This window comes from Artibeus jamaicensis, unplaced genomic scaffold (assembly GCF_021234435.1).
Source record: "Artibeus jamaicensis isolate MK-2021 breed Jamaican fruit bat unplaced genomic scaffold, CSHL_Jam_final contig_475, whole genome shotgun sequence".
In the NCBI taxonomy this organism is placed as follows: Eukaryota; Metazoa; Chordata; class Mammalia; order Chiroptera; family Phyllostomidae; genus Artibeus; species Artibeus jamaicensis.
Genome location: NW_026521852.1, coordinates 6,115,928 through 6,141,777, shown reverse-complemented (window position 1 = coordinate 6,141,777; position 25,850 = coordinate 6,115,928). Strand labels below are relative to the sequence as shown.

At 40.4% G+C, this 25,850-nt stretch overlaps 2 protein-coding genes across 3 annotated transcripts in view; both read right to left on the bottom strand.

Annotated features, from left to right (window-relative positions):
• Positions 1–316: 316 nt before the first annotated feature.
• Positions 317–7,460, bottom strand: PIGM (phosphatidylinositol glycan anchor biosynthesis class M). The gene has a single exon (XM_037144088.2). The coding sequence runs from the start codon at positions 7,196–7,198 to the stop codon at positions 5,930–5,932; it is 1,269 nt and encodes a 422-aa protein (XP_036999983.2). The 5' UTR covers positions 7,199–7,460; the 3' UTR covers positions 317–5,929.
• A 5,165-nt stretch (positions 7,461–12,625) lies between these two features.
• The window catches only part of KCNJ10 (potassium inwardly rectifying channel subfamily J member 10), a 35,779-nt gene continuing 22,554 nt past the window's right edge, over positions 12,626–25,850 (bottom strand). The window contains exons 1-2 of one of the 2 annotated variants that reach the window (XM_053668024.1): positions 21,783–21,864; positions 12,626–19,127 (exon numbers count right to left, since the gene is read on the bottom strand). In XM_053668024.1, the coding sequence (XP_053523999.1) occupies positions 17,988–19,127 (1,140 nt within the window). In that variant the 5' untranslated portion in view covers positions 21,783–21,864 and the 3' untranslated portion in view covers positions 12,626–17,987. Of the gene's footprint in view, positions 19,128–21,782; positions 21,865–25,850 lie in introns of those variants that run through there. The other variant, XM_037144087.2, reaches the window with a different exon arrangement.

Genomic DNA, 25,850 nt, shown 5'->3' with positions numbered 1-25,850 from the left:
AAGTTACAGTACAATGTGATCTGCACTACATACTGAATCAGAGAATGTTTTGCAAAGATCATCCTTAAACTAAATAGGAACTGTTCAGAACATATGGGGATGAAAAGAATGTTTTAGCCAAAGGAACAACAGATGAAAAAGCATGAAGAGGTAATATAATTTGTTATGACTATAGGGTGGGTGAGGTAAAAGGTAAAGCCAGAGATGTAGAGGCAGATCATAAAATGTCCTGTGAACTAAGGATTAGCAAAAGTATAATTTTCAAAGAAAGCCCCCAAAACTTAGTAGGAAAGAAAAACAGATGACAAACATCTCAGTACATAGTGAGGCATATTTAATTTTTTAAGAGTTTATTTGAACAAAATTTTATTTGATCTGACTTGAGAAAGTGAAACTGGAAGTGTTTAGCTGTGCTCCAACCACAGGAACTAGGGGAAAGTCTCCTATAGAGAAGAGGAGGAAGCAAAGCAAGAAACTTATTGACTGTAAGTTAAGCTGTTGTATTATTTGGGAAAGCCAATTTGGCTGTTGGTAATTGGTTATCCTTAGGTTTTGAATTCTTAACCTGGGGGCATTTACAGGCATTAGATCCACCTTGGTCTAAGATGTTTCCTTCATTAACACTAATTATGTACCAAATTCCGTGCTAGGCTGGGCCAGTTGATGGATTAGTGTTCTCCCAACTACTTCATATGCACTTTGCTCTAACCATTGTCACATTGAGTTGTCATCTTTCCATTGGTATCCTCTATCAAATATTGTAAATCCCTTGAAGCCAGGACTATTGACATAATCATCCTTATCACCTGTCTTAGTGTCTGGCACAAATTAGGCTCTTAATGTTTGCTAAATGATCTGTCTAGTGAAAAAAAATTTCCTGAATATGTTACCTTCTAGGGTCCATACCATCATTTGGACCAGAGTTAGTAAACTCTGACCTTGGACAAAATGCATATATTCTGAGCCTTAGTTAGGGTCCTCACCTATAAAAACAGAATTTTAAAAAATTTTCATGTCTGAAAATAATATGTAAAAGTACTTTGTAGCACTGCTCAAGTATGTTTATATATATTTCATCTTCCTTACAAACTAACCTGTGCTCAAAACTCAGGAAAAGAAATAGGTTGAGCCCAGAGTTATTATTATTATAGGCTGGTAAAATGCTAATGTAAATTGTATTTTTCAATGAGCATTCATGTTGTTTCACTAGATACTGTAAATTACAGTTTGCTCCTTACTCACTCCACTCAGTTATACTCACCTTTTTGCTGTACATTAAACATGCCAAGCTCATTCTTCTCTGTGTCTTTGCACTATTTACTCAGCAAGATATACACTTTTCCCAGGTAGCTGTATGATTACCTTTACTTCTTTCAGGTCTCTGCTCAAATGCCACCTCAAGATGCCTTCTCTAAGTACTTTATCTAAAACTGCATCTGCTCCTCTCCTCACTGCCATCACTTTCTACTTCCTTAGTTTGCCTTACTTTTTCTTTATGACAATCATCACAATCATGCATTTCCTCGTTTGCCTTCTATGAAAGCTCCATGAAGAGAGAGTGCCTCATAGCTGTATCCACAATACATAGAATAATGCCTGGCATATAGAAGATAGAGCCTTTTGCTAGGTACCTGCCTAAATGGCATTTGGTAAATAAACATTTGTCACAGAAATCACCTGTCATCATATGGAACTAAGGACTTGCAAAACACAGTAGTATTAAAAGACCTAGTCTTGCCATTAACAAAATGTTTGCCCTTAGAAAGTCACCTATTTCTGAGCCTCAATCTTCTGACCTGTAAATTAGGAAGAGTATTATCCTCTACTTTCCCATTTTACAAATCACAGAATTGTTGTGGAATAGGGTCTCATGTAGCATTTTACTAATAAGGTATGTTTCTTAGTGTTAATTCAAGAGCACATTGTCTTACTCATCTATTACCAGACCTGACATGGGTCTGGATCTATAAACAATTGCCAAAAGAATGGACAGCAGAGGTTGAAAATTTCCTTTGTAAAATGAACTGAGCTTCGAATATTCATACTCTTAAATAGTCACTGTAAGTGTCATTTCATTTTATATAGCATACATATTGGGTTGGCCAAAAAGTTCATTTGATTTTTTCCTTAAGATGGCTCTACTAGTAGCATTTAGTTGTTGTTTACCTCATTCAAAACAATTTTTGTTAGATTGTGACAGATGTCATATCAGCACACATTTTTTAAAAAAACATCAAAATTGGTGAAATTTTGTGTAGCCATTTTAATTTTGAAGATGGAAGAAAATTAGCAACATTTTTGTCATAATATGCTTTATTAGTTCAATAAAGGTGAAAATGCAACTGAAATGCGAAAAAAGATTTGTGCAAGTGTGGAGAAGGTGCTGTGACTAATGGAATATGTCAAAAGTGATTTGCGAAGTTTTGTGCTGAAAATTTCTTGCTGGATGATGTTCCATGGTTGGGTAGACCAGTTGAAGTTCACAGCGATCAAACTGAGACATTGAGAACAATCAATGTTGTACCACGCGGAAGACAGCCAACAAACTCAAAATATCCAAATCAATTTGAAAAATGAAAAATGTGCCTTTTGTTTTATGGAAAAAAATCATAGGACTTTTGGCCAACCAAAAATTAGCAAAGTGAGCAGCTAGAAATATTCCTATTTAGTATAGCTTTTGTTCAGGATAATAAATATGAATGCTTCTTTTGACTAAATGAATGGTTCTCCTGGGTCAGCGCTGAATAAATGCTTCTGCTACTCTGATAATTTTGATCCAAGCAGAAGATACATGCCTTTTATCAACAGAGCATCAATCCTTGAACAACCACTCAATACAAGGGAGAACAGAAATGCTGTATAATTTAGGCACATGAGCCAAGCCTCCACTCATTAGAGTAAGCTAACATATGACAGGAATACACAAATACAAAATTGTTAAACCAGAACTAGACATTTTCTGTACATACATTTTCATGTATAACTACTATCTTTTCAATAAACTAGATCGAGATTAGAAGGAATAGCCCTGGCTGGTGTAGCTCAGTGGAGTGAGCATGGCCGGTGAACCAAAGGGTAACTGGTTCAATTCCCAATCATGGCACATCCCTGGGTTGCAGGCCAAGTCTCCAGTAGGGCGGAATTGAAAGGCACCTACACATTGATGTTTCTCTCCTCTTTCTCCCTTCCTTTCCTTATCTAAAAATAAATAAACAAAATCTAAAAAAAAAGTTCATAAAAAAGTATAGGGAGCAGGGAATAGTTGCATTTAGGTACTATCCCAGGTGAAATTTTCCATCTTTTCCTTTTTTCAACTCATCATACAGATGGTTGAAATGCAGAAAAAGCTGATGGGGAAATAACAATATATCCCATACTAAGCTAAAGTCAATTAACTAAAAGACAAGTCCTACAAGACTTTTAAAACAATGTTAAGTCACTTACAGTCATTCAGTCAGATGTTGAGAAGTCATTATTAACTAAAATCCATGATTTTAAGAAAGAAATTTATTTGTGTGGGGATAGGGAGTAGTACTGCCTTTCCAATGGACCTAATCCAAGGAATTTATCTAGGTATATTGAGGGATCACATCCAGAAGACATTAAGGCAACTAAGGAATAAGTTACATAGTTACCTCTGCTTTGAACACAGACTATCTTAAGAATCAATCCCCGTATGATAATAATTAATGCTTATCTGTAAATGAGTACACTTATCTTCAGGGGTGGTATAAAAACAAAAAGAATTGTGTAGGAAAAAAACCAAAGTGCTATATACAATTTTAGGTGTGATTGAAGACCATTAAAGAAAAAAAAAATTGCAAGTAAAAAAAGATAAAAAAAAAAAAAAGATTTTACAGAACCAGAAAACAAAAATTAAAAAACCCAAGAAACCAAATAAAATAATCTCAAGTTAATTTACTACATTTTTGTACCATATAAGCTTTGCAGCATAAAAACTTTGTACCTTTTAAGAAACACCTATAGTTCTTTGGTAGAGAATTTCCTGCAGGGCAGGATCTGGAATTGAAGTTCCCTCCAAAGATCCCAACAGAACTCCACTGACTTCTAAGAATGTCAAGAGAATGATCTAAAACATGAAAAATGTTTCAAGTATTATTTAGAATATTAAAAATTAATAGCAATCTACAGATGTAATAGAAGTATGACACACAAGGTAAACTTCCTTGTAATTTCAACATAAGTATGAAGAGTAAGCCACAATAAAAAATGTTGAAGTAAAAAAAATTAATGAGTAAATATATTTATGACTATTTAAAAAAAAGTCAGGAAGTCAAGAATACAAAAAAGACAATTATATAGGGATGTAAGAACTCTGTTACCCACCCCTTTTCCTACCAAAAATTTTTTTAATTCCTATTATTAAAAAAAATGAAAGAGAAGAATGGCAAGGCTGAAAGGCCACTAGTGAACAGTTATAAACTAAGAGATAATACTTAACGCAGGATAGAAGATTAGATATTATAAGGTCACAGTCCTCAATTGTCTCTTCTATTTTCACAAAAACAGCAACCCATGCAAAGCCATCTATTCTTCCCTTTTTTCTAATGGCAGGTCCCAAGAAGATGTCCATCAAAATACTGCCAGTAATAGCATTCTTAATTATGACCACATACACACAGCTTCTCAAAGGCTTTTTTAGGTCTGACCTGACATGAAATATACTACTTCTTTGGAGGATGTTTATTCATTTGTTTTACCATGGAAGAGCAATGTTGTTAAATTATTCATCTTTTAAAATTACAATCATAAAATCAAACTCATATATTACTATTGTAGGTTAGTGTTAGGAAATCCCCAACCTAATAGGCTATGTTAAAAAAAAATTTTAGGGTGCTTGGTTTAAACTCAGAAAGCATTTTTTCTCAGAAATATTATAGTAATAAGGGAAATGGATCTACAAAGCCTCATTTTCACAATTTCTCCATGTATTTCCTGATCTAAAAGACTAATAGATACTTAGGATGCTTCATATGCTTTCCAGGAGCCTCTCATACAGGTCTCCATTTCTATCATGGTATTTTCGTAAGTGGGGTACTTTTAAGCTGGAAAATGCCATACTAACAATTTTAGTTTTTATCACCTAAAATATATTAATATTCATTTTTACAACAGATAACACCTGATTAACTTCAATTCTAGATGAAAGATATGTTTTAAAAATCAGAATTAAAAACAAAGAGGTATAAGAGAACACTAAAATGTCCTAATAGTTTGCAGACCTCAAACATCAAAAGCAAGATGCTATTTTAAAATATGTAACAACTCAAGGTTAAATAAATAAATTTAAATTTAATCCCTTTTGTATAAAACTAAAACTGGTAATCTAAATACCACTGGGACTAAGTGCTGAAAGACTAAGTTATAAAACAAATACATAAAACATGATTACAATTTAAATACTTTGAATTCTTTATCTTTTAAGCCTCCACTTTTAATACTGAACTAATTTTCCTAACCTAAACACATACAGTCTTATTAGTTAACACTTTATATCTAAAAGCTGTGCTTTAGGAACAGTTTGAGAGTTTCCATGGCTATCAGGAAAATTTGAGAAAGAAAAAGTGGGGGTTAAAAGATAAGACTGCTTCTGACAGTAACACAGTATAACCCAAATACTTAGACCTTATGTCCCTAACTGTATTTCTGTATTTTTCTACAAAAACATTTTAATATCCAATAGTTTCATCAGCCCTTCCATTTTCAAACATCCCTCCCATTTCCTAAAGGGTGGACCTTAATACTGAGTCTCCTTGATATATAAGGTAGACATTAATTTTAATTTGTGGAATCAGGGTATTATGCTCCAAATTGAACATTCACTAGAGTGCTTAGGATGTTCAAAATTTTTCCATAGCTCTCTTCTGGTCCATTCAGAACAATCATAATGTAATAGAAATGGCAGATATTAGTCATATTTGAGTCTCTTTGTCAGGGGTTTCTCCTTGTAATGGGAAATAACTTGAATTAGGATGGAACAGTTGATAAGCAGGAAGAACAAACCAGCTAACCATATAAACAAAAAGGTGTTCCTTCCTTGAAACTCAAGAAGATATGCAGGAGCCAGCCATAAGGCCTGCCCTATGAACCACAGCATTAGGAGAACTACAGCTCTTTTCCAAGGCATTCTCACTAGTGGCATCACAAGGGGCAGTAGGCAGAGGTACCAAAGAAAGTACTGGGAGGTGCAGACTTTGTTGAAAGTCACAAAAATAGACGTATGAAGAAAACAACAAAAGACAAGGTCTCTGTAATATGCGAAAGACACTGCTGAAAGCAAGATGAACTGTGGTAGGAATGCAGCAATTCCCAGGGAAAAACTCCACTTGCTTTCTGCGGTCAAATACAACATGTAGAAGTATGGAGAAAAGTTGTGGCGTATATCTCTCCTAGTCAGATGATAAAGGTAGGTGTGCTCAAAAAATTCCCAACCATATTTATAGTAAAAACCGAAACTCAGGGCAAAAATTGTGAGTCCAGCAACTACTACATAGAGCACCACAGCCCGATCACACAACCTCCGCAGGAATTGGAGAAAACGAGCCTGCAAGGAATACCGGGATTGGCAGAGGCTTCTGTCGTCGCGTTCGGGAAGCAAGTGGAGGGCTATGGGAAGGATATATGTCAGCGGATATATCTTCATATGCACTGCAAAACCATAGAATACAGCGGCACACGCGACGAGTCTTTTCTCTATTAGGTACAGGGCCATAAGCACCAAAGAGGCGACGATCGAGTCCGCATTGCCTCGGCTGGATACCACCATAGGCAAGGGATTAAGAAGCCAAAAGACACAGTAACCGCAGGCATGGCGGCGGCCCAACCCCTTAAGCAGCAGCAGGCGGTATAAGAGGAAAGCCGTGAGGAGATCACAGCTGATAAACAGAAACTTTCCAAAGAGGTCGCTGACGTAGATGTTGGGAACGAGGAGCCAAGCAAGCAGTGGCGTGTAACGGTAGGTCGCCCTCAGATAAGGCGAGTGTCCCTCCGTGACGAAACGCGCGGCGTCGGTGAAAACGTGGTAGTCGGTGTCTGTGTACCTTACGCACAAAGTCCGGTCCTGGAAGACTCCGTAGAACACCAGGGCGACTCGGGCAAGGGAGGCCACACCAAACACGCCGGCGGGGGGTACCCGGTGGCTTAGGAACCATTCTGCCCACTGCTCGGTCGAACCCATGATTTAACTGGATGATAGCCGCTGAGTCCCAGCGCCGAACTGCCTTCGAATCCCTAACCCTCGATCCGGTTCCTCGCCTCCACTTGCTCCCCTGTCTCCCATCAGCCAGGCAGCCCACCGAAACAACAACCGGCTAGTACTTCCGGCATGAAGCCTGCCCCCCTACTGTTTTCGGTCGCGAACCCAGGGCGGTGTTCTCAGTCACCCCAGCGGAGAGTTAGCTTTCACCTAATTGGCTGTCTCACTTTTGCTCTTCCTCCGTCGGGGGCGGAATTTCTGGTCGTTGTGGAAGGTGACTTCCGCTTCCCGGGCTGCCTCATTACTGAGCGGAGCTGGGATTTCAAACTGGGATGAACCCGTTTACCCGCCCTAATTTTAGTGGGCGGAGCCAGACCCGGAAACGGAGCGATCAGGGAACTATATTCCTGAGACCTGGGCAGAAAACCAAGGCGAGAAAAACGGAGTGAAGGGAAACTAAACCTGTTTTAGTTTCTGACGGTTTACTCTGCCACCTCAGGGTTTATCCCAGCGGTTCGTGGGCCCCGGGTCTGGCTAGGATGGGTTGAAGAGAGCCCAGAGCGTATACGTCTCCTGCAGTATTTGGACAGGTTTATACATATCTCGAAATCATCAGTTTACTAAATTCGAATTTAGGCAATCCTAGATGGAAGAATAGGAAGGACGAGGAAGCTTCGTAGCGTTCCTAAACTCTGAACGGCTCTGCAGGCCATTTATGCAGTCACTATTTGCTATTGCTGCTGTCAAGGTTGTCTTCCCCTCCCCAGTCACTACTTAATCGTTCAGGCCTCAGCTCAAGTGTTAATTCTAAAGGCATATGATGGCTTTCAGCTCATTTTTCACCAGGCAGTATGATTTAGATGCCAGACCTCTGCACTAACTGAGGGTAGAGAGGCTCTAAGATCTAGAAAATCATTTGCACACAAAGACCCTGGCCTGCAATAGTTGCTGCTGTCCCAATGCTCCAAAACTCCCTTTTGGAATGACCATCTTTTTATTATAGTATTTGTCACATGGCTTTGTGATAACCGATTTTTTGTGTGTTTCTCTTTCCTAGTTTTCCACCAGAACACTGAGTTCTTTAAGAACAGATTATTTTGTCCTTTTCTGTACTCCCATATCTGACACATTACCAGACCTATAGAAGAGATTCAATAACATTTGAATTGATTTTAGATGTTCCTATTACCAAAATATCTCTAGAGTGGCATCCTTGGGGTCCTCCCAACTCCCAGTCCTTTTTTCTTTCAAACAGTCTTTACCTATCTCAAGTTCTGCCCTCTTCACTACCATACTTCAAACTTACTTTTGTGAATTTCTCACCAAGGAGTTCAGCCCATTACCTGTTTCCCTTCTGCCGGCACTTACTGCATTTACAGCGTGCATTGTGGAATTTCATAATTTAGATTGTATCTATAACCCTATCAATGAGGTAGTAGAAGTTTTGAGGTAAGATATTATATCTTATCCTTAATTTTTTTCAATTACTCAGTTTTTTGCAGTCTTAGGCACATGGTAAATGTTCAGTAAATACTGATTTACTTGATTTTACAGATTGACCCTATTTCCTACAGGCAGTCTTCTAGACTAGCATAAGGAGAGTAAAAGATATTATCCAGACTGAGCATTTAGCTCCCAGGACTACCCTCCATTGATCCATCATACAGCTTATATTTATCCTTTGGAGGAACATGTTACTCGTTTACATTCCATATTCATATTCTGATATCTCTGCACCTTTATATGCGTTGTTGTAATTATATGCCTTATATCGATAATTACTTTTAACCATTTTCTGCATTTTGGTAACCATACATACAAGGAGAGCACATAAAGAATAATAATGGCGACGATGATTTCTAAGAGCCAGCTTTGTAGAATTATTTGCAATGTGCCAGGCATTGTGCTAAATGTTTACCATGAATGGAAGATATTCTGATTTTTACAAATGAAAAAATAAAGGCTTATAGCATTAGCTGGTGTGGTATAGTAGATTGAGTGCCGGCCTGCAAACCAAAAGGTCACAAGTTTGATTCCCTGTCAGGGCACAGGCCTGGGTTTCAAGCCAGGTCCCCAGTTGGGGGTGTACGAGAAGCAACCACACATTGATGTTTCTCTCTCTTTCTCCCTCCCTTCCCCCTCTCTAAAAATAAATAAAATATTTTAAAAATAATTAAAAATAATTTTAAAAAGGAAATCAAGGCTTATGAATATTAAGTAATGTTTCTAAGTGACATAGTGAAATAGTGACAGAGTTAGATCCAACAAAAGCAGGTCTGTCTGATCCAAAATATTCTTAACAACTATGCAACTAACCCCAAATTAAATGTCAATGATTAGTTCTGATTTTCTCCTCTGCCTCCTCTCACTGATCTCTTGTATGAATCTTTTTGATAGGCTCTCTGTGATTCTTCTCTGGATTATTCTTTTCCTCTGTCATAATAAGTGAGACTTAGTCCCAGAAAGTAGAGCATATTGGCAAGTAGATGTTGGAGAATTAACTAAGTACAGGTTCCCCTAACTGGGCAGGTTTAGGTGGTATGGCAGAGGTTTCAGCCCATTTGTTTCTATAGAGACCTAAAAAAGAATTGGGAGGCACCTAATTTGGGCACATAGGGAAACAACTAATCAAAAGAAACTTAGTTTGGATCACTGAAGTCACAGGAGTGAGATATAAATAGTAGTTATGGGAATGAAAAAGGGACTGGCAACCCATACGGAGCTTTTTACACTGGGCTTAGGGATTCTGTCTTCTCACTTATCCATGAAAGAGCCACATTTTTTCATATGCTCAACTGTTCATTACCCCTTGAACTATTACAGTTCTTCCTAATACCCCCTTTCACTGTCTGCCTGTAGGTTTCCATCCATTTAGAGCCAATGGCTAGGGGAAAAGTACAGACATGTATAGCTCATCCCTAGCATCCTTAGCCAGGACCTAGACCTTAGTCATTATGCTGTATATACTCTCATTACCTTTCCAGATCCACTCTTCAGCTTTTTGACATCTGTGCTCTACGTGGTTAATCTCTATGGACAGCATCACATAGGCTTCTTTGCCCTCTGGATTCTTATTAGAGCACATCAGTGGGAGGAACAAGCAGATCTTTATTAGTGGCTGAGTTCCTCTACCTAAGGTTATGGCTTCCACTGAAGCTATAGCCCCCTCCCTTAGCCACCACTCTCGCCAGGTTCCAACAACTGTTTCTTTAAGTTTAAAACTGGTAAAGGCTTCCTACTGTTATGAGTCCTGGATGTTTCACTATTCCTTTGTTGGTTTATTAACCCCAATCACACCTTTGTAAATAATCCCTTCATTAAATCATGTCCAGTTAGCCCTTTGAGTGTGTCATCCGTTTTCTGCTAGAACCGTAATTCAATTACTTTCTTTTTCTGGTAGATCTTGCTTATATTTCCTAGTTTGTAATTTTTAAATCTATATTTTAATCCATTTCTAATTTTCATGCACAGAATCCTTAGTCCAGACCTTCAACAACTCAATTTAATATGACTGAACACCTGTACCAGGAGTCACCAACCCCCAGGACATGGACCAGTACCTATCTGTGGCCTGTTAGGAACTGGGCTGCACAGCAGGAGGTGAGCTGTGGGCAACAAGTGAAGCTTCATGTGTATTTACAGCCACTCCCCATCATTCCCATTACCACCTAAGCTTGGCCTCCTGTCAGATCAGTGGCAGCATTAGATTTTCATAGGAGCTGGAACCCTACTATGTATGAACTGCACATGCGAGGGACCTGGGTTGCATGCTCCTTATGAGAATCTAATGCCTGATGATCTGAGGTGAATTGAGGCAGTGACACTAGTGCTGGGGAGTGGCTGAAAGTACAGATTATCATTAGCAGAGAGATTTGACTGCCAGGAGACCATAATAAATCAATTGCTTGCAGACTCATATCAAAACCCTATCAGTGAGTGGCAAGTGACAGTTAAGCTGCTATAAAGCCATCCTTACCACTTCAGTCCATGGAAAAATTATCACTTTTGCCAAAAATTGCCAAAAAGATTGGGGGCCACTGACCTATGTTATTCTAGAATCTGTGACATTACCTTTCCTACAAGCTTTTGCAAGACTCTTAACTGGTTTAGTGTCTCCTGTCTCTGAATTCTACTGCCAGATTGATATTCATAATAAGTACTTTAATTAGATTCTGTCCTTCCTCAAACATCTTTAGTATTTACCAACTGCCTATAAAAATAATAAAGTATTTAGTCTGACACTTAATCGCTCTATTACTCTACCTTTTTAACCTACTTACTTATAAGGCCCTTAATTCTATGTTTATTAACCATCCCTTAAATATGCCTGTACTTTCTTCCTACAGTACTTTTGCTTATGCTGTACCAACTGCAAGCAATTGTATTTCTCTTCTCTCTGATCTTTTCCCAGACTTTAACAAGTGGAAATGATCTGTTCTATTTTTAATAGTTAACTATGCCATTCCTTGTGAAATATATAAATCTTTTATGGTTATTTAACAAAATACCAACTCTACAGCAAACTAGCTGTGTGAACTTTAGGCAAGTTCCTTTCCTCCGCATTGTCTTCTTTTGCTGCATTTATTGAGTGTCATACATGCCAGATGCTATGCTAAGTGCTTTGATCAACTTGGTCACTAGGTCCCTGATAACCACACATTGACATGAATCCCAGTAACCTGGCACTTAATGTCTGAGTGACATGACACTAGTCAAATAAATTTACAAGTAATATAAAATTGTAGCTGTGGTAACAACTATAAAAGAGAAATACAGGGTGCAATCATAGCTTTTAACAGGGTCTGATCTAAGATGAGCATAGTAAAATTTAACAAGGTTAGGGGTTGGCAAGCAGTAGAGATTGTTCCACAGAAGCAGGTGCAAAACCTAATATGATTGTATGTCCCTTTATGCAGTATATCGTGTCTTCCTTTTTTTTTTTTTTTGTTACTTAAATGGTACCTTCCAACTAATAGGGACTCGATATTTGCTGATGTTTTTCTTGCATCTTATGTCAAATGTGCTCTAACCAGAACTCTTAGACTGATACCATTCCTTGGCTAGTGCCTGTCCCTGTGAAATGTTTTCCATAGAGATCTCACTTTTTGGAACTTATTGTTAATGATATATCTGGCCCTTAGTGTATGCTACTAGTTATTTTAGCTTGTTTTCCTCATAAGTTTGTAAGTTTCTTCAAACTTTCAGGGACTATATTTCTAATATTTTATATATGATATATGATGTGTGTACTGGCCCACAGTGTCCATGGCATTATGGATGATATATGAGATAAATTCACACGGACTACCGAGTCCTGTGGAGGAAAAGGGATGGCCCGGCTACTCCCTCAAGGGGGGAGTGCCTCAGAGCGACCTAGCTACTCTCTCAAGAGGAGACCGAGCCGACCCTTGCCCAAACAGGCTTTTATTGGGTTCAATTAGCACAGGAATACAGGTAAAGTTCATTAATCATTGTCAGGCAGTAAGGATCACACAATAGATAACAAAGAACTCTGAGGGCCTATTCCGAGTCAGGGTCTGTTAGCTAAAGGGCTACAAAACTTTGGGAAACAAACTCATTTCCTGCTTAGACCCCTATCATTTAATTGAGAGCATTCTTAGCAAGGCAGATTTCACAGGATTTTACGTATTCTTTCTTAGGTCTGATCACCCTGGGAGCCCTCCCTTTCCAGCACAGGGCTTCACCGCCCTCTGTCATAGTTTCAGGCTTAAGTCAGGTAGTGGAAGTAAGGCAGCCAAGAGATTAGGAGACTTCTCGCAGACAGAATGAGGACTCAGGTTTTGTCAAAATCGAGGAACAAGGGTCCATCACCTCCTTTCTCCATAGCCCCCCAAGTCCTTCCCTGGGGCCTCCATGTGATCATGCCTGTCTTAGGTTGTTCTCCCCTTGGGGAATCTTACCCGTCATTGGCTAACCAATCAAGCATTGGAGGCCAGTTATGGATGACATAAAAAGAGCTGATGTAGTGCTCTTGCCAGGGAGATAAGCTTTGTCTCCTTAGTGGCTTATGGTCTGAAAGTCGCTCACTCAGCCTTAGCCATGCGGGGGTTATAGCTTCTGAAACCAGGCAGGGTGGTGCCCAACAGATATATGTCATATGACTTATCACTAAAGTAGTGTTTTCCAAATGTAGATAAGTATTTATTGATGATGATTAAGAGTCCCAATTTTTTTTCCATCATTCTTTGGTCCTCCCATTTCTGAGGAACAAGAGTCAGTGTGTGACAAGAGCCCAGTGACTATAGGATCTGTTGCATCTCCTCTCAGAGAGAATTTAGGGCTAAATACTGAACCAGGCCTTTTTCGGGCTCATGATAGATAACAATAGAAGAGAAATCCATTTCTTTGGGGGGAGAAATGCCCAGCAGTTAATTGAATAGGCTCATAGAGCCCTGAGTATATATAAGGAATATCTACATGGTAACATGGAAGGGAAATTGGGCATCTGATCACTGGCAAAAGGCACAGTGCTCAGGATCCAAGGCAACTTGACTTCCCTGAATTAAGCTGAGCCAAATATCAGATTTCTGGGTCTTAACTTAAAAAAACAAAAACAAAAACAAAAAAACCCTTGTTCTTTAAAAACTGAGTTTGAAAGGTACCCAATAAATTATCCTAAACTTAATGAGGGGAGGTGTAGAAAAGGTATAGAGGGAATGATTAAAAGCAATAAAGGGAAAAAGGGTGGTCACATGATAAGAAGTTCTTCCAGCACAGACAAATCCAACTTTTTTTCCAGGTAGACCTGTGAGTTCAGACCTTAATAATAGGATTGGGTTTGGATTTCTAAAAGAAGCTAGAGTGAAGAACAGAGATTCATCCATTTTATTTAGTAGCTTTTCTGAACAGACAAAAATAAAATAAACCAAAAAAGTCGCACACATCTTTTTCCTAGGTAAATTTGACCTACTTGAAAGCAATGGATGGGGAAAAACTATCCCTAGATACTTTCACTTCAGAAGAGTTGGCCATTACTGAGCCTGGAGGCCTGTGCTAAGTGTACAGCAAACATAGTGTATTGTTTTACAAATAAATTAGGTTAAATAGCAGGGGTAAAGGACCAAGGTAGCAGCCCTGAGGAGAGAGCAGTGGCTCTGGCTTGTAGCAATAGTAAAACTGGCTTTCTTTCTTTACTGAGGTCTTATAGGGAAATCTCTGGATGGTCTTATTAGTTGACAGAGGTTGAAGGAATAGTGATGTGAAGCACAGAGTAGGAATTTCAGAAGCCTCTCATGAAACTGCATGATCCTCTAGGGCAGCTGGTAGCCTCACTCATTTTCATACAGAAGCAACAATGTTAAAGCACCATGACCCCATGCCCAAAAGACATAAAATTATACCTTTTAACTTGCCAGGATTGGGACTCAGGACACCTCTAGCATAGACAGCATTCTCTTTGGGCTGCTTACAGCCACATAAAGGGCTGAGCCTCTGCCTTGGGAGTATCTTGGGCCCGATACTTCTTTTATCCTGGCCTTTGGGTTCTAGGGTCTAGGCTCCTCTTTAGTGCCTCTGCACACCAAGTGTCCATCTTCTCAGTTGAATGGCCATTGCCTCCAGGGACTGGAGCTGTAGTTTACCCCACCCTTGTGGAAGAAGAGGAAATTCAGTGTACTTCAAGAGAAGGAAACAGAGAGATGCTTTTATTTAGTAACTTTAAACAGTGCTACAGTGACAGGACACTTCTGGGTATGGGAGAACAACATAAGTAGGAATCCTCCTAGATTTTTATGGGTGGAGTGTCTCCATTTTTCTCCTGTCTCCCTGGTCCTATGAGCAACACAGACTTTATCAGAAGCCTCAATGGATGAATCTTTTATTTCTGAATGGAAGCTTCCACCACTCTCTTTCCCATAATCAGGTATCTCACTTTCATATTGAAACTATGATTACTGGTTGTTAAATTTGGAAATCTAGGGAGTCAACCTCATAACCAGAGCGAGATATCTGCCCTTGCTAAGCTCTCTGAACACTTCCTTTCTGTACATTCAGTATATCTGGTTTTATATACATCTATATACATCTCTCTACATATATATATATTTTGTTTTTCTAGATAAATCTTTCATATATATCATATTCTAATTTTCCAAGCCTCCACTTACCTCTTGTTTGCTAGCTCATATAAAACTCAAGGGTTTCATTGATTTCACTAAGTTCCTCAGTAGCACACTTTCTCATCTTTTGTATTGCTGTCATCAGTTGTTTTGCCCATCCTCTGAAATCCTTCCCTTTAACATATGTGCCTAGTGCTCTCTTGACATGCCAAGTCTATGGTTGGTTGGTCAGGGATCTCATTTCTCACCAGACCTGGCTGCTTCTAAAGCCTATCTGATAGCCTGAAAGAGGATTTCAACTCAGAAGAAACAGAGGCCGTAGTCTAAAGAGCTATTAGGGTTGACAGTGCAGGGTGTTGTTCTGAAGGGTGGAGAAAGGGGAATTATGGGAGAATAAGCCAGGTTGTATTAAAAAGTCAATATGATTTAAAGTGCAATTTAGAGCAAAATCTGAGATCATGTTGGAGAATCAAAGTGGAAAATGTTCTCACTTTGTTATCCAAAAATGGGAGGAGAATATGGGGGCTTAGAATAGACACCAGGGGGTGGGAAGAGAGTAATTCCCTTAGAAGTGAAGCAGCTGTGTACTGAAGAAACTAGAAGGAGGATTATTTGCTAATAGATAAGAAGAGACATACACTGCAGTACTTTTTGCCCTTACACATTGAAAGAAATCAGGTACATCTAACGTTGAATAAAGTTGAGAGCCCAGAAGCTGACTCTTTGCCTTCTATTCTGTTTCAGATTTTCAAGTTTTTCTGGTTCTTATTTCTTAAGAGCAAGGGAGTAATGGTGGGGTTTACCATAAATAGAGAACAAAAGGTCTTCAAGACATAATTAGAGTTCAAGGAGAGATCAGTATAAGAAGATCTTATGCAATTGTAGTAAGTGGTGATCATGAGTTCAGCCACAAAATTTTGTGAGTTTCTCAGCAAGGGTCTGCACACAGGTGCATATACAAATTCTGTAGAAATGCGTAGCTTGTAACGATTGGCTGAGTCCACCTTAAACAAACTGCCACTTGATTCATATAGGGACTCTATACCATACCACTTTGCGATGGGGGGTCCCTTGGTACCTAAATGAGACCAGGAAGTACTCTTTGGATTTCAGGTATTTAAAAAAGTTCTGGTGCCCATATGCCCTTCCTGACCCCTACCACAGTCCCCACCAGAGAACAAGGAATGGCCTGAGTCTGATATCTTTTTTTTTTTTGTCCACGGCCATACCACCCTGAACGCGCCTGATCTCACCTGAGTCTGATCTCTTAAAGTATGCATTTTAAGTTGCCTGAAACTGGCCTCATGGCAAAGAAAAGTAGAAATGAGACTGATATTCACTTTATACCAAGTCTCAGGAATGGCTGAGGGAGACTATGGTTATTTGATCAGGAGGTATAATTTCCTTCCCTCCCAGCATTGCCTAATGAAATAGCTGGCACTCTTCAGAAGGACACTGGGAGGGATAACAGGGAGAATAGTGTCTGCCAGCCACAGAGTTGTGCCTCTGCCCAAACCTTAACAAAGCATCCCTGATTCCCAGAGGCTCTATATAATAGTCTGGAAATCTGAGAATTTACTCATCCCACTTGGTCTGGTTTGTTTAACCTTCCTGGGAACTCTGTGCTCTGTGAGTCTAGTTTTAGTCAAACATCAGTGTTAAGAGAGGAAGGCCCTTGCGTTCCCACCCCACCCACTCACTCCCACTTCCTCCGAAGTGTTAGGGTTAAGGGAACGGTGGTCTAGGCAGGAAAGAAGAAAAGCCAAGGGCAGTGTAATCTGGAACACCACTTCCAGACTTTTCCATGAGGTCTAGGCACTGAACTTTTCCCCAGGGGAACATATTAGTGAGAGGCATTCCATTCAGAGGACACAGGGAAAATCATCCTCCCAGATCAACCTGGAGGACAGGTTCAAGGATTTGGACAGTAGTTCTGCAGTGGTCATTCCACAATGAAGAGTTCAGAATCCAGGGTGGGTACAGGTGTGATGGTTGTGACTAGGTTTTCCATTTCCTGGGTCAACCCAATTCTCTGGGAGCAGAAGCATCAGTGAGAGAACTGAGTATACTGATGATCCACTTTAGAAACTACAAAGTGTAAAATAGTGGTGACCAAGATCCTACATTAAGTCAGGAGTTACCAACAAAAATTCACCATCAAAAACCACAACTCCTTTCAACAGGTTGGTAGAGACTTCAGTATAAATTGATTAGATTCCTATATTTCTGAGGACACAAACCCTAAGGGGATCCTCACAGAGTATTGCCTTAGGGAACTTGCTAGGCAGACAGTTAGAGAGGGAAGGGATTCCAGTCTCAAATCACCAAACTTTCTGGTGGTTATGGGAGGTGGGGAGGGGAGTCAATCCATCCAACTGCATGGTCCTCCTAATGTGAGCCTCCCACCATGGCCAAGGCCTCCAAGCCTTTCAGGCTAATCTTCCCTCTCTTTCCCCCATCCTGGCTTAAGGGTGGGGGTGTTGTATAATGTGGTGGAAGTAGGGTGAAGTGAAAGGGGAGGATGGGAGAAAAACTTGGACTCCAGTTGGTCTACACTTCCCATAGGCCACTGGGTTAAAGGACAAGGAGTGGGAATGGGTGCTTCTGGAACTCTCCAGTAAGCCTGGGTAATATCCCAGAGTCCCAATAAAGAAAGTGAAATCAGAGGGATAGGGAGGTGGGAAACTAAGCAATCAGACATTGCTGATGCGTACACTAAGGGCAGTGCCCTCCTTCTCAGCTTGTTCCCTGAATGATTCCTCCAGCTTGAGCTTTTCGGGGTCTCCGTAGCATACAGTACTGTCACGTAGGCCACTAGGAGAGGCCACTTTCACAACTTGGTCAAAAAGGCTGAAGTCAGCTATGTATTTGCCACTGGCTGACAATGAGATGGCAGGTGTGAACTCATAGCCCCAAAGGATCTCCTCTGGCAGGTAGGAAGTGCGCACTTGGCAGGTGGCACTGGTGGATTCCACTGTCCCACTTAGGATCAGCACCAGCTCGAAGTCACCCTCACCACTGCGAAGGGGGAGGTCTTTTAATGGACTGGTCTCATCTACCACATGGTAGAAGGTAAGGGGTAGAATGAGGAAGGGGCTGTCAGAGGCCGTGTCTACTTGGAAAGTCACATTGACCTGGTTGAGCCGGATGTTTTCACCCTCTTTGGTCTGGTGGGTCTGAAGCAGTTTGCCTGTCACCTGGCAGCCAATGAGGAGGCTCTTACGCATATTGGCAACTCGAATCATAAGGCAGGGCTTCCCGTTGTGGGCAGCTATGACTGCATGCTGGCTGAAACGGATAGTCTCAGCCCGCTTCTTGGGCCGAGCAATCTTCGCCAGGAAGGTACCTGTAATGAAGATTTCCAGGATGGTGGTGAGTACCAACTGGGCAATCAGAAGTACGATGGCCAGTGGACATTCCTCACTGATATAACGGAAGCCATAGCCAATGGTGGTCTGGGATTCAAGGGAGAAGAGAAAGGCCCCAGTGAGTGTGTGGACCTGTACCACACAGGGGGTATGATTAGCTGGGGGACCCAGCTCCAGCAAGTCCCCATGGGCCACGGCTACCAGATACCACACCACGCCAAAGAGGAACCAGGTGCCTGCAAAAGTCGCAGAGAAGAGCAGAAGCTTGTAGCGCCACTGCATGTCGATGAAGGTTGTCCACAAGTCCTTGAGGTAGAGGAAGCGCTTGTCAGCAATGTGCTCCATTCTCACATTGCTGCGACCATCTTTTGTCAGAACTCTTCGCCGTCGTATCCCTGGGCCCATTAGGGGCCGACTTTCTGTCTGAGTGGTCTGACTGTAATATACCTTGGCAACTGATGTCATCTGGAGGGAGCAAGACAGCATAATGGAGGTTATTGCAAAATCCAGCCAATTCCTTGCCACCACCCCATAGGAAGAAAGAAATAACGTTCGTTTTGATACCATTGGTTTGTTCTTTTATTAGCAAATATTTTTGAGCTCTTGCTATATGCCAGGCACTGTGCAAGATATTGGTAAGTCAAAGATGAAAATGACATCATCCTTGCTCTCCAAGAACTCACAGCCTAGTGAGAAAGACATGTGTACAGTAAGCAAATAATTGCAATACAATTTAATATTTGTAATCCTTGGGAGAAACATAGAGGAAAGAATAATAAGTTCACAGTTCCTTAAAGGTGGGGCCAGAGTATAGAGGGGCTCTACTGATCTCCATTCATCACTAAACCAATTCTGTGAAGATCTCTAATTCTGAAATCCCTCACCACCCTCATGAATGACATCAGCAATAAAAACTACCTGGCTGAGATCCTTGCAGGCCAATTCCCCTTACAACACACATATCCTTAATTTCTTATTCTTTCCCCTACCCCTAAGTCAATACTCAATTTTGATACTAAGATATTCGTCTGGCTCATAAAGTAGTAACAACTGCCCATTCTTCTACCCTTGAAGATGTTCTCTAAGCACCCAGCCCATTTCACTACTTATTAGTGTTAGTATCATCACCACAACCATCATCTATTTGTATCATTTGGGGAACTTTGGTCTAGGTTAGGGTTTGGGGTAGTATTAGAAAGAACACAGGACAAAAAGAAGTTTATTTAAAAAGTAAACAATGGTGGAGGAGAAGAAATGATTGGTTTTCTCAAGGATTGGGAAAAATGCCAGATTGGAGGTGACAAAATTGTCTTGACTGAAGGAAGTAGAAAGATTAAGAGTATATGATCATGGCTATATCTGCACAAGCTTAAATTCAGGATTATTATTTGTCCTGATAATAGAAAGTGAGATAAGGCTCTGAAATAGGAGACAGCTCACTTAATTCAAGGTGTCTGGCACCCCTGCCCAAGGAGTAACTTGTACTTTTCCAGCAGTAAAAGAATTGTAATCACTTGAGCCCTTTGATTCTGAATCTGATGGCCAGACCTTCTGGGAAGGAGCAGGATAATCTCTGTGGAGTATGGTCCTTCTTGGAGAACAGAGAAGCTCATCATATTCTTTTTTCTGAGAAGCCTGAGCCATTGCATTTTTTCATTCCTTTACACCACCCCTACTTTTCTCCATGGCCTTATACCTTAAGAACTCTAAATTATTTGAGTCTATTCATATACACACCTAAATAGGCACTAAATTGGAGATCACTGGCAGATGAAAATGCCAGAATGTTCAGAGGCAATCAGTAGCCCATTTTATAAGCCCATGCCCACTTGGTACTTTTGCCCAGGTGAGACTACTCAGCCAGACCTGGATGCCATCCACTTCCCAATATCCTTAGCTAACTGAAGTAAAAGGGAAGATCTATAATTCTGAAGTTTGAAGAATTCTTATTTAGAGGCCTAGTACAGCCTTATTCGGTATTCAGTAGTAGTAGTAATATGAAGAAACAACCACCCTACTGCCTGCGTCTATATGCTATTTTAAAGTTTACACATTAGTATGCCTTCTTATTTGACCCTCAAACTCTTGAAAAGATGTGAAACCTCTATAAGAGATTTTGAAGAACTCTTATAGAACAAAGGAAGTACTAGAAAGCTGTGGATGAATAAGCATAATTTAAATTTTCAATAAGAAGAATGAGGTATATTTCACAAACTACAAACAGATGAGATATTGATCCTAGACAAGATTTTAGAATGGAACATTAAGATTGTGAGTACTTGGTGGGATACAGAAAAGGCAGTTGTCAGTAGGACCCACCATGGGTAACTAAGAACAATTCACATTAAACTAACCTAATTTCCGTCTATGACAAGGTTACCAAATTGGCAAATCAGAGAAATGCAGTGGATAAAGCATCTCTAAGGAAGATTTTTAACAAGATCTCTCATTATGTCCTTGGGGACACAACAGAGAAAAATGAACAGAATGCTACTATAACTCAGTGATTTAAAAGTAAAAGATCAGTGGTATTGGTGAGTGGATCATGATAGCCTGGAATCAGTTTTCTAATGATATACCAGAAAGCTTTATCTTTGTAATTGTCCTGCTCAATGTTCTTAATACTAATTTTATGCAAAATATAGAACACATGGTCATGACTTATGTGGATGACAAAAAGCTGAGGCAGATCTCAAATGCAAAATCAGGGACAGAATTAGGATCCAAAGGAGACACATGAGTGGGCCACATCTAACAAAAAGAATAAATGTTGAGTTACATATTTGTGTCCAAAAATCACCTGAGCAAGTTCTGGGTTGGAAAGCAGGGGGTATGAAAATAAATTTTGGCAGAAAATAATCATGTATGAATTACCTTTGCTTGCCAAAAAAGCAATTCAATCTTATCCTACTTTAGTTGAATTAAAGTATCTAGATTCTGCTCTGCTCTGTTTATTTCATACCCGCAGTACTGAGTATCAAGGAAAAATCAGGTTATGAGAGGATTCAGAACCATATAATATAAGAAATGGTTGAAGAGTCCTGGCCAGGTGGCATAGTTGGTTGGAGTATCATAACCAAAAATTTATGGGTTTGATTCCCAGTCAGGGCACATACCTACCTAGGTTATAGGTTTGATCCCTGGTCAGGGTGCATATGAGAGGCAACCAACTGATGTTTCTCTCACATCAATGTTTCTCTTCACTCTCCCTCTCTCTTCCATTCTCTTTCTAAAATAAGTAAAATATATTCTTGGATGAGGATTAAAAAAATGGAAAGAAAGAAATGGTTGAAGGATATAGAAGTTAAATCAAGAAAAGAAATTATCTGAGGAATATGATGGCTGTGGGCAAATATTTTGTTTTAAGAACTGTGAAGTGAACAGGTTTGGATTTTTCCTCGCACTCCAAGAGAAGCAACAGGACCAGTGAGTTCAAGCCACAGAGGAAAAGATTCTAGATTGCTACCAGATGTGGAAAGAACTTCTCAAAAGGTAGTGAGTGCACTGTTCCTGGAAGTGTTCAAGGATTCTCTAGAGGAGATTAAAGCTTTTGATGGAAGACTGAAAGACTGCCTTTAAGCTTCTACACCTGGAGTATCAGGATGCCTCTGTCCTCCTCCCCATCTCTAACCCCAGCACTTCCTATGGTGACATTCAGGGATCATTCATCAAAGACCAGCTTTGTTTGTGCTGAGCAGAGATTCCGCATATCTGGAGGAATGGAAGCTCCTGGGATGCAAGGAAAATCTTCTTTATCATTCCCCACATAATAGTATCTGATTATAGATCACTTTAAAGTTTTTAAATATGTAATTTTACCCCACACCATGAGGTAAGTAGGAAAGGCATCACTAGAAACTAAGGCTTAGAAAGATTTGCTCCAAGATTAATGGTAGAATTGGCATTCCGGCTTCTGGGCCAGAATTTTGTAATTGTAGCAACTGCTTCTGTGTTTCCCAGGTTCATTCTCATGGGTCTCATGTTTTCAGGAGGTGCCTCTGTAGAACCCTGTATGGAGAATCACAGCTGAGACACAGAAGACAGAACCTGGAGCTTCTAGAGCCCAGTGTTAAGGCTATGCACTTGTAGGCACTGGGTATTTGGGCTACTGGTTAAAATTCTGTTGTGATTGCCGCCTCCAGCTATGTGCCTGCTGTTGCCAGCCTTTAGATCTGCCTCCTCCATCTGTTATCTGCTGCTCCTAGCTGTTATGCCACCACCCACAGCCAAGTAGCTTTATTCTCACTGGTGATGAGAGCCAGAAGCAGAACTTCCGGCCAAGATGGAGGCTTAAGTAGATACACTGTGCTTCCTCTCACAACCAAAAGAAGGGCAACAAGAAATTTAAAAACAAAAAACAACCAGAATGAACAAAAAATCAAACTGTATGGGAGTATGACAACCAAGGAGTTAAAGAAGAAACATTCATCCAGACCTGTAGGAGGGATGAAGCTGAGCAGCCAGGGTGGAGAGGACTCACAGCAAGGTGGTGGCTGGAGGACCAGGGTAAGCAGCAGCTGGCACAGCAGATACACATTTGTGTGTGGATAAAACCAGAGGAACAACTGGGGAGTAAGGCACACCACACAACCCAGGGCTCCAGTGTGGGGAAATTAAGCCTCAAAAGCTCTGACTAAAAAAAAAACCTGTGGGTGTTGTAGCAACAGGAGAAACTCCCACAGAAGAGTTTGTTGGAGAGACCAACAGGTCCCTATCATGTACACAAACCCACCCACCTGGGAATCAGCACCAGAAAAGTACAATTTGCTTCTGGGTAGCAGAAGTGACTGAAAGCTGGCCAAGAGCAAAGCAAGTGGCATTGTTTCCTCTTGAACCCCTCCCCCACATACAGTGCCACAAGGCAGCCACATGGGTTGCCAAAAACATAAGGCTCTGCATCTTACTACATAATAGGTGCACTGACATTTAAAAAAATGGCCCAAATGAAAGAACAGACCAAAACCTCCAGAAAAAAACACAGCTAAGTGATGAAGAGATAGCCAACGTATCAGATGTAGAGTTCAAAATACTGGTAATCAGGAAGCTCACAGAATTGGCTGAGTATGGTCGCAAAATAGAGGAAAAAGTGAAGGCTATAAAAAGTGAAATAAAGCAAAATGCACAGGGAACCAACAGTGATGGGAAGGAAACCAGGACTCACATCAATGGTTTGGAGCAGAAGGAAGAAATAAACATTCACCCAGAACAGAATGAAGAACAAGAATTCACTAAAATGAGGAGAGGCTTAGGAACCTCCAGGACAACTTTAAATATTCCAACATCTGAATCATGGGGTGTCAGAAGGAGGAGGAAGAGCAAGTAATGGAAAAGTTATCTGAACAAATAATGAAGAACTTCCCCAATCTGGCAAAGGAAATAGACTTCCAGAAAGTCCAGGAAGGTCAGAGAGTCCCAAAGAAGTTGGACCCAAGGAAGCACACACCAAGGCACAGCTATGCTGTGTATTGGGTACCTTTAACATTACCCAATATTACCCAATAACATTACCCAATATTAGGGAGATACTCTTAAAACAGCAAAAGGAATGAAGATAGTTCCCTACAAAGGTGTTCCCATAAGACTATCAGCTGATTTGTCAAAAGGAATCTTACAGGCAAGAAGGGGCTGGAAAGAAGTATTTGAAGTCATGAAAGGCAAGGACCTATATCCAAGATTACTCTATCCAGCAAAGCTTTCATTTAGAATGGAAGGGCAGATAGAGTGCTTCTAGATTAGGTCAAGTTCAAGGAGTTCATCATCACCAAGCCCTTATTATATGAAATGTTAAGTGGATTTATCTAAGAAAAAGAAGATGATCAAAAATACAAACAGTAAAATGACAACAAGTTCACAACTATGAACAACCAAACCTAAAAAAACCACAAAAACAAACTAAGCAAACAACTAGAAGGGGAACACAATCACAGAAATGGAGATCACACAGAGGGTTATCGGTGGAGACAATGAGGGGGGATGATGGGGGGAAAGTACAGAGAATAAGAAGCATAAATGGTAGCTACAAAATAGGGGGAGGTTGAGAATAGTATAGGAAATGTAGAAGCCAAAGAACTTATATGTACAACCCATGGACTTGAACTAAGGGGGGAATGTGGGTGGGAGGGAGGATGCAGGGTGGAGGGGCATAAAGGGGGGAAATGGGACACCTGTAATAGCATAATCAATAAAATATATATATTTTTAAAATAGCCAGAAGCAGATAAACAATCAGCTGCACTCCACTCTCAGTTGGACAAGCCCCTGGAAGGGGAGCCCACCAAAGTTCTGGAAATGGTTATTTCTGTTCCACCTGAAATACACATACTCTTTTCCTCTAGAGGGTGCTGTTTCCCCAAAACAGTCCCTGTCAGATGCCAGGGTCAGGATCTGAAGAATTCTGAAGACCAGATTCTGAGTAATGAAAAGGGACAAAAATAGAGACATTATTTCTTTCTCCTCTAAAAATTGAATTAATGATTCTCTCCATGAAACAAAGGCCAGACATACATAACTACAGTGACATCCAGCATGTTTTCTCAGCAAATACCATTCCCATCCAGTGCTTCATGCCTGTAGAACAACCCAGAGCTTTCTTTCTTTACCTGGGAGCTCATGGGTCATTTATTTTTCAGAGTGAATGCATTTGTCAGAGCCTTTCTGGAGTACAGAACTGCTGTAGAGAAAGAACACTATTCTGGTGCATCTCGTAACTACAAGTGATCCATGGCTCTCCACTGCTTTTAGATAAGCTGCAAGCTTCTGAGCATAGCATTCAAGACCTTGTTGATTTGGTCTCTACCACTGTTCTTCATGGACCCCAGACTCCAGCCCTGTAAAGAGCCTCACTTTCATTCTTTCTGCTTTTGCACCTTCTTTCACATTGTCCAGTCTCATGCCTATCGGATGACCACCTACTCATCTTTCAAAACTCAAGTGTTAGCTGCCCCTTTGATGTTTTCCCTGATGATCAAAAAAATAGTATTTCTTCTCTATCTCCACACCTCCACCCCAGAATGGGTTTATTAAACAAGTCATGTACACATTTCTATTTTAAAACATCATAATGGACCCAGCTATTCCACTTCTGGGAATACATCCAAATAAACCTGAAACACTAATTTGAAACCCTGTGTTTATTGCAGCTTTACTTACAATATCCAAGATTTGGAAGCAGCCCAGGTGTCCATCAGT